Here is a 13,638-nt window from a genome sequence, read left to right on the forward strand (position 1 = left end):
AAGTCCTGTGTGTATGTCCTCTCGGGCGACTCTCCCCTTTTGCCACGTAGGTGCCCTATACAGGTGGTGCAGGCGGGATTTAAATATTTGGGGGTCTTTATTACCTTGGACCCCGTAGTTCGCTATGAACGAAATCTGTTACCCCAGCTTCAGCGCCTCAGGTCTGACGTGGCGGCATGGCGTAGACTCCCACTATCCCCTCTAGGGCAGGCGGCATTATTTAAGATGATGTCGCTGCCCTGGTTCTTATACGCGTTGCAGAATACTTTCGACACTGTACCAGCTAGCTATTTTCAGGAGGTGGAAAGTCTCCAGAGACAATTGATATGGGGAGGGCGACCCCGTATTGCCCTCGCGAAGATGACGCTCCCGTGGTATGATGGTGGAATTGCGCTTCCTGAAATTCGCCGTTATTACTGGGCCTCCCAGTTGGGAGCGATTAATCACTGTACTTATGGTCCCACGCCAAACCCCGCGTTCGAAATGGATAGGTGGTTGTTGCTCGGCGGAGACTACAACAGGGCGTTGTATGCAGGCCCTGTCGGGAGGGTGCTTACGGGTCCAACCAAGATAGAGGTGCATGTATGGTATCGTGCCACGGCCGCCTTGGGCTGGAAGGATAAATTGACGCGAGCGACCCTAATTTATGCCTCTGAGAGTTTGGGATCCCTGTGGAGAACGAAGGGATTCGATCGGTGGGACGTGATTGGTATCAGCAGGGTGAATGATGTGTGGACCAAAGACAGGGTCAAGACGTTTGAGGAGTTGAAAGTGGAGTATGATCTGAATGATACAGAGTTCTTTCGTTACGCACAAGTTCGACATGCCATGCTATCTGTCTTTCCATCGGGTGCCGCTATTCCGGAGGCGTCCCCACTTGAAGACCGCATACTGGACGGGTACGTCCCGGACAGTACGATCTCGTTAATCTATAAAAAGCTGATAAATAACAGGGTTGACCTTCTCGGTCGCCTCCGAGAGGTTTGGACCAGTGATGGTCTGGAGCTAGACGATGAAGACTGGCAGGCGGCAGTGTCCTCGCCGAAGGAGGTGGCGATCCCAGCGCGCCTTCGGTTTGTTCAGCTCAAAATCCTCCATAGGGTCTATGTGACTGGTCCGCGTCTGGTGCACATGGGATTTTCTTTGGATGGAATGTGTAGGCGTGGGTGCGGCCTCGTGGGTACCTTTCTCCACATACTCTGGGAATGTCCCGCGGTGGCGCGTTATTGGAAACGTGTGCATGAAGTCATGAGTGAGGTCACGGGTGTAGTGTCGATGCCGGAAGCTAGACGATGCTTATTGAATGTATGGGAGCCGAATGATTATGATGTGGCGCAGCTTCGGTGGGTGACCCTGTGCAATATGATTGCTAAAAGAGACATAGCCCAGCTATGGGGCTCCCAGAGGCCGCCAACTGTTCTGGCATGGAAACGAAACATGGATTGGTGCATGTTCAGAGAGAAGACAGTGTACGTTGCTCGTGGCAGGCCTCGTAAATGGGGGAAAATCTGGAGCCAGTGGAACTCATACCGTGGTGAGACATGCGCTCCCCCCCTTGCGGGCCTAGAAACGGAACATCTTCCCCCTCAACCCGATGTTTCCTCCGCTGCTTTTTAAGCATTTCTCCTGTTCCAAATTTCCCTCTCCCCTCCCCCTCCCATGATTTTGCTGATTGTATTTCGACTGTATGTCTTCATCCCTCGCAATGATGTGACACCTCCAAGACTGTGTGGCCTTGTGTTATTTGTTTTTCTCATGTTTGTGTTTTTTCTGTTTCAATAAAAAGAAATATAAAAAAAAAAAAAGAAGCCTAGCGATAACTCAAGTTTGTGGACTATGTCTTGACACTGAAAAAGAAGTGTTTGTAGTGCGTTCTCAAATGTAAAGCTTCTGAATTGCATAATAAGGGACTATACAATTAGCAAGGTCAGTAATTATTTGCATACGGCAGGCCTCTGTCTACAGTGGCAGGGCGGACAAAACAAGTATGGTTGGAATGCTGACCTGAGCAACCGCCAGTGGCTGAGATTAATTCAAGCACTTTAACCATCAGCTTGCTGTTTTTGTAGAAACAATAAACATGCTGAGGATGCCATATAAAGAAACACCTAAAAATAAAATAAATATTTCTCTCATGGACAATCTTTTCTATTCTCCAAACAAGTATACAATCGATAATACCCAACATACACGGTTAGTAATTTTCTTAACAAAGATTTAACTATAATGGTTTTTCATTTTCTATCTGGACATCTATTGTGAATCGGAAGTAACAATAAAACAAGATTAAAAGTCTTGGCATTTTCTCCCAGGTAAAAAGCATGACTATGTTCTGCAATGGGGAAGGGAACTTGATATCGAAATCCCTGGTGACTGGTGTGGCTCACCGATTAGAGCGGCAGACCCTGAGGCAGAGGTCTGGCCCGGGACCAGGGTTCAATTCCCGACGCGGCAGGGTCTTGGGCTCAATATCCACGGACTCGATAATTCTCGCCTCGGTGCCTACTCTAATCATGGTCCCCACTCTGCAACTCTGGGCAATAGCTTGCTTAATCTCCACAACGGCCTCAAAAGCGCTAGGATGCCTGGCTTCACCTTGGGAGTGCCCAGTAGGGGGCATCTCACAGGGAAAGCCAGGAAGGGCTCCACAGCGGTATACAGCGCCAGGATGCCTGAAAGGTGATAGTGCGCTTTACAAGTATACATACATTTACATTTACATATGGCAGAGAGCTGCTAAATCCTGAATTTGCTTTCGCTACAATGAAAATGCTTTTAAGATGCTTGTTGGTACCTCGAGCCCGTCAGACCTTCAAAAGTATTCGGAGGCTCTAATGTGTGTTGGAAGAGGTGTGGTGAAGGAGGCACGTTTCTACACACTTGATGGTCTGCCTATTGAGAAGCTTTTTGGGGTGGAGATCCAAACTACAATACCGGTCATTATAAATATCTTACTGCCGCTTGATTCACTCATGATGCTTTGGGGCGATCCTGGACCGGATAGACTTTTTCCTTCAACAATTCCACGGTGCAGCCTGCTTACTCACTTTCTGTTGGCAGCGCTTGTGTGTGTGGCCCAGATGTGGAAACAACCTCTGCCCCCATCTTTAAATATGTGGCGGGGAAAGATATGGTCACTATATGCTATGGAAAAACTAACTGCAATTGTACGGGATGGAGTGGTCAGGTTTGAGGTCCTATGGTGCCCTTTCACTACTTAAATACAACTCCTTAAAAGAGCGGTGGGCACCAAATGACCATGTCTAAACCTCTATGGGAGTTTTACATACACATTATGTCCCAATCAGATGATAAAGGGGGCTCATCGGGAAAACACCTGGTTGACACCATCTTACTGGGGTTTTATGAAGGAGATAATGTTTTTCTATATACAACTTATATGTGAATGTTATTCATAAACGTTAACTGTCTTGGGCGGGTCGATCTTTCCATTTCATGTACTATATATTACTTCAATAGGTAATGCACTGGGCATCTTGTTCAGTTTCTGAAAATGCTAAATATATATATATTTTTTTTAAAGTCCTGGGAATTCCATTAACACAATCACTCACCGTTCTGCCAATAGCAATGTTGAGACACTCTGCTGCCTCCATTTGCACTTCAGGCTCATCGAGGAGTAAACAGAGCATTTCCAGGAGTTCACAGTTATCGTCTGTGATATAGTACATTGCCACCCAATCAAGGTAGCTTGCCAGGGTGTTCAGAATTGCAATGCCAACTTTGTGGCACTGCTTGGCCTGTGTGTAAGAAAAAAACCACATTAAGGTTAGTACAGAAAAACAAAAATAGGTGCTTCCTTGCAAAATTATTTCAAACCTAAAACAAAGTCATTATTCAGACGTTCTTTGTTCTTCACTTCAATCAAATGAGGCAGAGGTGGCCCAAGGCCTTACAAAAAGACCAGACCCACACTGAATACTCCATAAAAGAGCCAGGATTCCAAACCTATGCTACATTGAGCACGTGAGTGGGTAACGGCATCAAAAGAGTTCCAATGAACTGCACCCCAAGGCTGGTAAATACAAATTGGCAGCGGCAGAGTAGCCGACCTGATCCTTCAAGGACGCTAATGCCTTCCCTCATCCTATGGTTTGTGGTTGTTGTAGTGCTGCCACCTATGGTTTCTTCAGAATCTTGGAGATATGATGAGCCAGTATCTGGGTTGTGGGCCAATGGCATCATCTGATCTGTGTAGTACCTTTTGTGGGAAGGAGAGTAAGACTAGAAACAACTTTGATACAAATTTGGTGAAAGGCCCAGAGATTCCCTCAAAAATTGTCTTAACTTTGAGATATACCCCATAGATGGTAGCTCACAAAGTATCTAGGAATACAGAAATCCAACCAGAAAACTGGTGCATTGGATGAATTTCTTGTAACTAGAGCCTGATCTAATTATTAGACTGCCCAATCAGCAAAAAGTAGGCTACTCTTTATTATTTATTGGTTAGATCCTTGGGACAAACCAAGAAGAACAACGCCGCTGTGAGGAGCCGGTCTACTTTGAGTACGTCAACATAGCTCACTATGCCACAGGAGAAAAGCTGCCCTTCACCGAGGAGGTTCAGCAAAGCAAGAGGTTACTTCTGTTCCTGTGAAGTGGGGAAATGGTCAAGCAGTTCAGAGGAGACTGATTTGTGGTTTGTTCCCATCTACCAAGTAACTATAATGCAGCCAAGAACAATGACCAAACATCAAAATATTGAAAATATGAGAACTCCGGATACAGAGATACGCTGAGTGTTGGGATGAAAGCAGGGGATGAAAGCAGCCCACGTAGCAATGGAAAGATGCAATACTCTGTTCTTGTACATTTTCTAAATGGTGCTGATGGATTTTAACCAGTGAGTTTGACTATCACTGAAGTCCACGGAGGGCTCCATAGCCAAGTACAACCCTATTTAAAAGCGAACTACTGCCCACTCTACTCAGTCAAGTGTTGGCATAGCAATTCTTGAGAAGTTAGTGTTTGGGCACAGTTGTTTTTCCTAGCAGGGTACAACCCAAGGCACATTACAGTAACTGAAGTTGAAACTCACTTTCTGCATATTGAAAATAAAGAGTTGGATTAGGTTTTATAGCTCCTCAGAGTCAGAGTACCTTGAAAGAGACCAGAGTGCAGCAGAACAAAACAACATTTAAAAACATTTCCCACTTGGCTAAATATTCAACAAAATTATAGCACCTAGTGCTCAAGAGGTAGAAAAATATTTGAAGGTTATTTTGGACAGTAATATACTCCTATTGTTTATAATACTGTTGTGATACAAAAAATGTCCAGTAGTCCAGGTGTAGGTTACACAAGATGGTTTATTAAGTAGTTACCTTTAAGGGCTATAGTAATGAGCCCCACCAGGAGCAGCCTCCCTGCTGCTCAGCCCATACACCAACTGACTCTCTCAGACAGGCCTCTCCTACGCCGATGATACTCCGTTAATTCTAGTATTCGATTAAAAAACCTTCTTGCCTAGCCTTTGGTGGCCTAAAGATATCCCCCCTCCTCCTGAAACAGTAGATATAGTGAGAAATCTGGGTGTAAAATGTGATACCTCGCTATCCTTCCATCAACAAGCACTCTTGGTGACCGGTATGTGCTTCTACCTGTTAAAGTCTCTCTAAAGGTTTTTTACCTACTACCTTGCGTGGCTAGAAAGGCAGTGGCCCCAATTACATCTAGACTTGATTACTTTAACAGCTTATACACAGGGAGTAATAAGTCTGTCCTGAAGAAATTGCAGATAGTCAAACATCCTGCTGTACACCTAGTCCTAAAACTGCCTTGAGGCTCCTCAGCAGCTTTAAAATCCCTACACTGGCTGCCCATCCATAAATTAGTCCTTTTTAGGTCGAGCCTAGAGCAGCTATAGGAAAACGACTTCTTGGAATCGCTCTGGACTTTTAAATGCTTGTGCATGTGGGTTTGTCTTTTTTTCTATTTGTCTTTGTGTGCGTCTTTCTAAAAAAAGACAGCACTTAATTGAGCAAAGGCGGGTGCATGTCCCACCATTTCCAGAAAATGTTTCCACCCACGGCCTATGGCTTGCGGTTACGAGCGTGGGCGCCATCTGTTTCTCATTAGCGCATTTGCCATGCGTGTTTCTTCCGCTCTCAGCCCAGCCTCCATCTGGTTTTCATTAGCGCGTTCGCTGCGCTTGTTCCTTCTGCTCTCACCCAACTCGCCATTTTTTATTTATTAAGTAGAGCGTTCGCCTCGCTTGTTAAGATCTTGGTAATCTCCTACAGAGCCTTTGGATCATCAGGACCAAAGTATTTTAGGACCAGAGTTTAACTGTAAGTGGCACCTCGCATCCTCAGATCCTCATCAGCCAACCTCCGAGATTCAGATACATCTCAAAAGGTGACAAATCAGTGGCAGTCCTAGGGACTAAATCTTGGAATTTTCTACCCATCCACCTCTGGGTCTCTCAGACACAACCAACTTTCGGGAAATCCCTGAAAACCTGGATCTTCAGAGCCCCAGACACCCTAGTTCTTTCACTTATCTGAACCTGCAGGACACCAGCTGAATCTTATGTGCTGGCCCACCATATCGCCACGATGCTCCTCGGAGTGACAGTTGCCCTCTACTAATATTATTATACATATATATTATACATACATACATACCGACATCCAACATTCCATGCATCACCACGCACCAACATTCCACTCACACTGGCTGAGCAGCAGGTATAACATACCTATCTGTATTTTAGGTAGACCTTTACTTACCTGTAATAAAGTAATTTTCCTTGAAAAAATAAAATACAGACTGCACATCAAGATTATTCCCCATTATCCGATTTATCACACGGTTTCCGAGTCTCCAACCTGACTCTACTTGCATGAGTAAGCCTTGCCTACTCAACCATAAGAAAATAAGCCATAAAAGCAAGTACTTGGTTATTCAGTTTCAGTGCAACTGTCATGACGCCCCAGGACAACAACTGCAGAAAAGAAAGAAGAAAAAATAAACAAGTGTTCCAATTAGATCCTAGCACCCATACCACTGCTCTGGGAACAGACCTCATGCTGAGCATCTACATATTTAAACAGGGGGTTCTAGGTGGCATGCACAATAGCACTGCAGGGAAGGTACGGGGAGCTAAGTTGAGAAGGGAGGCAGACTGCTATGGATTAGAACTTGAAAAGGTGATTCACATCCCATAGAACATTTGACCTTTGGCATGGAGGGAGTCCAGAAGAATGAGCCGAAAGCGTAGAAATACCTCTAAACGAAGGCAGATGTACGCCAAATTAAAAAAAATACAAAATACCAGTGTTAGCGGAAGCTGCTAAACACTGGGCAGTATGCCCCAAATTTGTGTTTTTTCAAAATCGCATTTCTGTCTGAAAGGTTTTCTGCTTGATAGCTGTAGCCAAACATCAAGTGTTATGGAGTCAGAAGGGCTGGATACAACAGAATTTATAGTACACACACATAATACTTGGATTCAGAGAGTCACAACCCTGGCTAAACAGTCAAATGACAGAAATGCTTAGGAGAGCAGCATGTTTTAGAAAGTGGGAATTGTCTTCATTAAGTACAATGTTGCCTTTAGGGAGTTACCAGGAGGAAGCCTCCAGTCAAAAGAAAGAAACCCAGCAATTACAGCAGGCTGAGAGTTGGAATGCTTGTTGTGCATACATAAATTAGCAATAGTGCCTTTTAGAATATATCCCAGGGGGATGGAAGCAGAGACATCTCGATTACTGAGGTGGTGGGCACCTGTGTGGGGTGGATGAACAGAGCTATCTGTAGAGAGCGTAATGGATGCAAGTCCAAGGGGCTTGATCGGGTCATTAAAGTGTGCTTAATGCTTGCAGCATCAGAAAGGTCAGGGTTTTTAGAAAGAAATAAGGTATGCGGAGGTGGAGGAAGAAACAGTCCATCAACAAAAACACCTCAGAAACCTGTGGTTAGTGCCACAATGGTAAACTTCCAAGTTGGTGGGTGGTAATGCTGTAAGCGAGACAAGTGAGTCCAGTTCAGTAGCTTGTTGCTATTAAAAAATGTGAAAAGGTGGTTTAAGCTCTTTTGTGAATGCGGTACACTTTATGGTCTGAAAACGTGCAGTGGCAAGTACATTTATGAAATTCAATCAACAATTTACATCAAAACAAACAGGATGCACAATAGAAGATGAACTGCAATGTCTGAAACATTGTCTGCCCACATACATTGTTTCACTGAAAAACATAGCTGAAGCAATTATATTTAGCTCTACAATCTGTCTTTGTGGATTACTTACAAGACATCTGTATTTTTTAACAACATCCTGAAGTGCCTCTTTAATGAAACAGAAGATTTTCTTGGAGTCCTTAATTAGCGTATTCTTGAGGTACATAAGCTCCGAGGGGAGTGTCTGAATAGTCACCAAGTCCTCAGACAGCCTCTGCAGGATTATCATGACCATTTCCATCTGGGTCTCCTAAAAGGTAAAAATGTAAAGAAAAACAAAAAAGTTAAAAACAGTCAAGCAAAACAAAAAGTTAAAGAGTTACTGAAGGCATTTATTCACAAGCCATCACCTTTCCATAGCAAAAGCGGGTGGTGACTTAAGAAAGCTAATAAACAAGTTAGATCGGCCTGAATTACCGGTGTCTGCTCCAACCAACGAGACCAAGTCTTTTGCCAAAAGTATTTTGGAACCAAATCAAATCAAATTAAAAAATGGATGGCATTGTAAGCACTTACCTCCTCTGTACGGCCTGATACAAGGTCGTGCTTTATCCATTTCAAGCATTTGCTACTCTTAGTATACTTACCTGGATAGGTTTGATACCCCTTTCCCACTGCTTCAGAAATTGGTCAACAAACCACTATATCTGCTCTCACAAGCTCACACGGTCTGCCAGAGTTATACTAGCCAGTAGTAGTAAAAGATAGCTCTGGCTAATGAACTTCACATTACATAACTAAGTAAAAATAGCCAAAACTAATACTATGCACTTGCACAAACATCTGAGAAGAAACAAAATGATTCTTTTTATGTTCTGCAATAAACACGTTTGTTAGATTTTGATCTAGTTACCACAGCTGTAGGAAAGCGTATTAAGTGGTTTGGTTGTGAGGCCTCACCATGTAATAATGTCAGAATCTTTTTAGGACAACTCAGGTTTCTTAAATAAAACGCTTATAGCTCAGTCCTGGTTAGCTGTGGCACTGAGACATCAGGCTTAATCAAACAACCAAGGCTAAAGCATTCAGATGTACCAAGGCAGTTAAAGTAAGAAACACAACACATGCGACTACAATTTATAAAATAGGATGTATTTTTATCTTAAAATAGACACCAATACAACACAGATCTATTGAGTGAAATTGGAGATATGAATTTTCAAAGGTAAGTAAATCAATGTGGTTCACTCATAGAACACGCAATAAACCACTGCAAGCGGTTTACCCCACTTTATATTTATAGTGCGGAGGGAGCCTACCCCTCATTTCCCCCACCCGAGAACCAAGATCGCCGTCCCTGTCCGCGGCCCGCCTGACGGAAGCGGAAGTGCCGCCGGACTGAGAGGAGGAAGCCAGGTGATGTGAGGCGGGGCTCCCGTGTGGAAGGAAGAGCCCCGCTTATTGCAAAAAGACCCCGGGGCCCGGGTGAAGGGAGGAGGCAGCATACCGCGCGAGTCCAGGCGGGAGCCCACCCCGCGCTGGACTGTACAGGGGGAGAAGTGCGGGCGAGAGCGGTACTGCTGCGGGTGGAGGACGGGAGCCTACCCCGCCTCCCTGAGGACTGGTGACGAGCCCCGGGTCCCAGGAGGGGACCCGGGTGAGGAGCTGGGCTGCCGCAACCCAAGGCGGGACTCCCGTAGGGAAGAGGGAGTCCCGTGGGCAGCCCCAGCGTGAGAGAAGGAAGACAGCACCAGAGGAGGTCCCCCCCCCCACCTGCAGACCGGGTGAGTGTTCCTGGTCCCGGGAGGGGGCAGGCGTGCTATGGGCATTGTGGCCAAGGAGTGCTATGTGCACCTAGTGCCAAAGTCGGCACTAGAGGAATCTCGTGGGCTCCAGTGGTGGTGCTTCAGAGGGGGAGGTGGGTCACAGAGGTCGCCATATGACTGATGGCGCATACCGAGACACATTGTCGGGGGCCGCTCCAACGTAGGGCGCATTATTTGTTTTAGAGCCGCGAGGGCTCCAACATGGCCACATTTCTTCCTGTTGCCCCCTGTGAGCATGTTTAACGCCTGTACTCGCCCTGGGGCCCTATTTGGTTCAGAGCCCAGGAGGTTCCAACGAAGGGACGGTGATTGCTTCAGGGAGCCCCCTAGAGGCCCGTGTTTCCCCCCATGAGTTGCCTCAGTGCTGGGGACAAGTTTGTCCTCGTTATTTGGGGGCATGATTATTTTCAGAGCGCTAGTGCGCTCCATGTGCGCCTTATTTCTTCTAGAGCCTAGAGGGCTCCACTGTGTGGCACCATTATTTTAAGGGCCTGTGTCGTGTCCCCAGTGTCTGAGGGGACCTGCTTATTTGCAGAGCCAGATGGCTCCAACGCTGGGCTCAGTTGTTTTCAGAGCCTAGAGGGCTCCAAGGTGCCACATTATGTATTTCCAGAGCCAGAGGGCTCCAGCATTTGGCGCAGTTTGTCCCAAGGGCCAGTGAGAGCCCATGTCGCATTTGTGACTTTCACAGCTGCCCAGCAAGTAGAGTGCAGCTGCACCGTTTAGGCGCAATCTTTGAATGAGAGTCCCTGAGAGGGACAGAAGTGGCACAGAGGTGCCAGTCCTTCCACAGCTGCGCAGCACTTCGTGCCAGCTGCAGCGATTAGGCCCTGTTCTTGTTCCCAGCAAGTAGTGGGTAGCTGCAACGCTTAGGTCTGCGCAGATGGCGCACCCCTGACTGGCGCTGCATAGGCAGCGCGCCCTGACATTATGGGCACAGGGCATTTGAGCCCCTTCTTGGCTGGTATATGGATAGGGCGCAAGGCCCTAATGTGATTATGTGCTAGAGTGATGTGGTGCTAGGAAATGTATTGTATATAGTATGTTTTGCGCACCCTGTATCTGATACCTCTAAACTGTGGTTTATGATTATGAGGTTATTTTGCATTTCATGTGGTTATGCTAGTGAGATTATGTTCCACTGTGTGAGTTACGCCCCCAATGTGAGTTCTACTTAGGAGGTAGGGTCTAATGTGTTTCGACTAGTGAGGAGATGGCATAATGGGTTTATGTAGGGGAGGTTGGCGCAGGATGTAATTCGCGCCTGATGTGACTGTACATCATAATGTAGTTTATTTTACAGGTTGAGGTGGAGTACAGTGATTACCAAAAGTTACTGATTGTAGGTTTATGATCTATTTTTACTTGTACCAATTTCTGCTAAGTGTTGATCCTGACAGTGGCCCACGTGGCCCTGTCCTGTGTAAATAATCCCTTGTGAATATTGCCCGTGCCAGTTGGTACAATGTATATTGTGGGATTACTATCTAATGTGTTTTGGAGAATACAAAAGTTATTTTTAGATCACCTTGTGTGGAGTTCCTTTTGTAGTGTGCCTGGGATGTTGTTGCTGTGTGTGTGCGCAAATGCTTTACACATTGCCTCCGGGATAAGCCTGACTGCTGGTGCCAAGCTACCAAGGGGGTGAGCAGGGGGTTATCTTTGGCGTGTAACTCCCTTGCCCCGACTAGAGTGGTGGTTTCTGCCTGGCTTTGGCGCAAGCCTTAGCCAACCAGAAATCCCAGTTCTAACAGCCGCTATGCAAAGGGGTACTTGGGGACAAATCCAGGAGCTCCCAATGGGAGGCTCAGGTTGTGAGCTTCCTGGGAGCACAGGATAGCAGTCGGTTTCTATATGCCTAAACAGGGCGGCACAGGTGCACAGGGTTTGTAGTTGGCTGGTGTGAGAAAGTGCCTCTTTTTGCTTGGTTAGCCCCCACTTTTTGCCTGGTTTTGAAATGGTTTCAATTGTAGTGCGCAGGGTCCCCATCAACCAGGTCCCCTGTGCCAGTGCTTCTTCCCTAAAAACATAGCCACAATTGATACTTTTGACCCCTCTAAGACCCTAGTAAGTGGTACCCTTGGTACCTAGGGCCTGGCAGCTGCAGAGGGTCCTATGGTACCCCCTCACTGGAACCATGCCCCTGCAACTTGCCGTCCCTGCGAGGTGAAAACAACAGTCGACTTGGCACCATATCTGGTGCCATGCCAGCCAGAACTACCTGAAGGTAGAATCAGGGGAATTTGTCAGATTACGTCCAGATCTCGGAGGGCCCTGCACGGCAACTGCAGTGGTGGCTCACCAACCAGGATTGGGTCAACGGCAGATCCCTCTCCCTTGCCCAACCAGAACACACAGTGGTGACAGACTCATCCCTTCTAAGATGGGACGGCCACATGGGAGAGGCGGAGATCAGAGTTCTCTTGTCTCCTGCGGAGTCCACGCTCCACATCAACCTTTTGGAGCTCCGGGCGATCCGTCTTGCACTGAAGGTATTCCTTCCCTCTGTCGAGGGAAGAGTAGTGCAGGTGTTCAAGAACAACACTACCGCCATGTGGTTCTGCAACAAACAGGGCAGGGTGAGGTCATGGACCCTATGTCAGGAGGCCCTGCGCCTCTGTACATGGCTGAAACATCAAGGCATACCCCTGGTGGTTCAACCCCTGGCGGCTTCTGTGAACACCAGGACGAACGAGTTCAGCCGCAGGTGCATGATGGACCACGAATGAAGTCTTCAATTGGAGGTGGTGCAAGGTCTCTTTCTGCAGTGGGGAGAGCCTTGGTTAGATCTATTTGCAACCGAACATAACTCGCAATGTCAGCAGTTCTGCGCGTTGGAATTTCCAAGGCGGTACTCACTAGGCGATGCTTTTTGTGACAGGCGGAGTTGCAGTCTTGTATACGCCTTTCCGCCTATACCACTTCTGCTCAGAGTGCTGAAGAAGATCAAGCGCGACAGGGCCCAAATCATTCTTGTGTGTCCAGATTGGGCACGACGAGTCTGGTATCCGGAGTTGCTCAACATGGCCATTGATCCTCCGATCCGACCGCCTCTTCGGGAGGACCTTCTGCCGCAGCAGGGGACGGTCCTCCACCCGAACATCTTCAGCATCCCCCTCCTTGCGTGGCGATTGAGCGGCAGCTGTTGACGTCATTTGACTTTCCTCCTGAGGTCTGTGATGTAATCTTGGCAGCCAGGCGTCCCTCCACTAAGACTGTGTACGCCTGCAGATGGAACAAATTTGTGACATGGTGCAAAGCAAAGGTTGTGGATCTTCTTTCTTCCCCTCTTTCTGAGGTTCTCTTGGGCTCTTTGGCCCGACAGGGCTCTGCTCTAAGCACTATCAAGGGCTATTGTTCGGCCATCTCTGCCTTTCTAAGGCTTCCTGATCAGCCTTCTCTCTTCAAGTCCCCGGTAGTATCGAAGGGGAGGGAGTAGCCCCTTCGGACTATCTGCAGAACCCACCTGTCTGACGTGATGGTGTGCCAGTGGGGGAGGTGATGGCAGATCCTGCCGCCCACTGGCAGGCCTATTCCACACTGCACATCCTTTACAACCAAAAACATGCGAACAGAGGGTTTGGAGGCAGATGCAGAGGGGACTGTGGTGGACTGGCCCGCTCACTGGCCCCCCGAACCGCGCCAGTGGTTCCCACGTCCCCGGCTG

At 47.2% G+C, this 13,638-nt stretch overlaps 1 protein-coding gene across 2 annotated transcripts in view; it reads right to left on the bottom strand.

The window, feature by feature from the left end:
• Positions 1-13,638, bottom strand: part of LOC144762250 (exportin-5-like) — a 1,106,737-nt gene that overhangs the window by 849,801 nt on the left and 243,298 nt on the right. For both annotated transcript variants that reach the window (XM_078647393.1, XM_078647392.1), the window contains exons 5-6: positions 8,276-8,455; positions 3,576-3,761 (exon numbers count right to left, since the gene is read on the bottom strand). In XM_078647393.1, the coding sequence (XP_078503519.1) occupies positions 3,576-3,761; positions 8,276-8,455 (366 nt within the window). The remainder of the gene's footprint in view (positions 1-3,575; positions 3,762-8,275; positions 8,456-13,638) is intronic.

This window comes from Lissotriton helveticus, chromosome 6, assembly GCF_964261635.1.
Source record: "Lissotriton helveticus chromosome 6, aLisHel1.1, whole genome shotgun sequence".
Classification (NCBI taxonomy): Eukaryota; Metazoa; Chordata; class Amphibia; order Caudata; family Salamandridae; genus Lissotriton; species Lissotriton helveticus.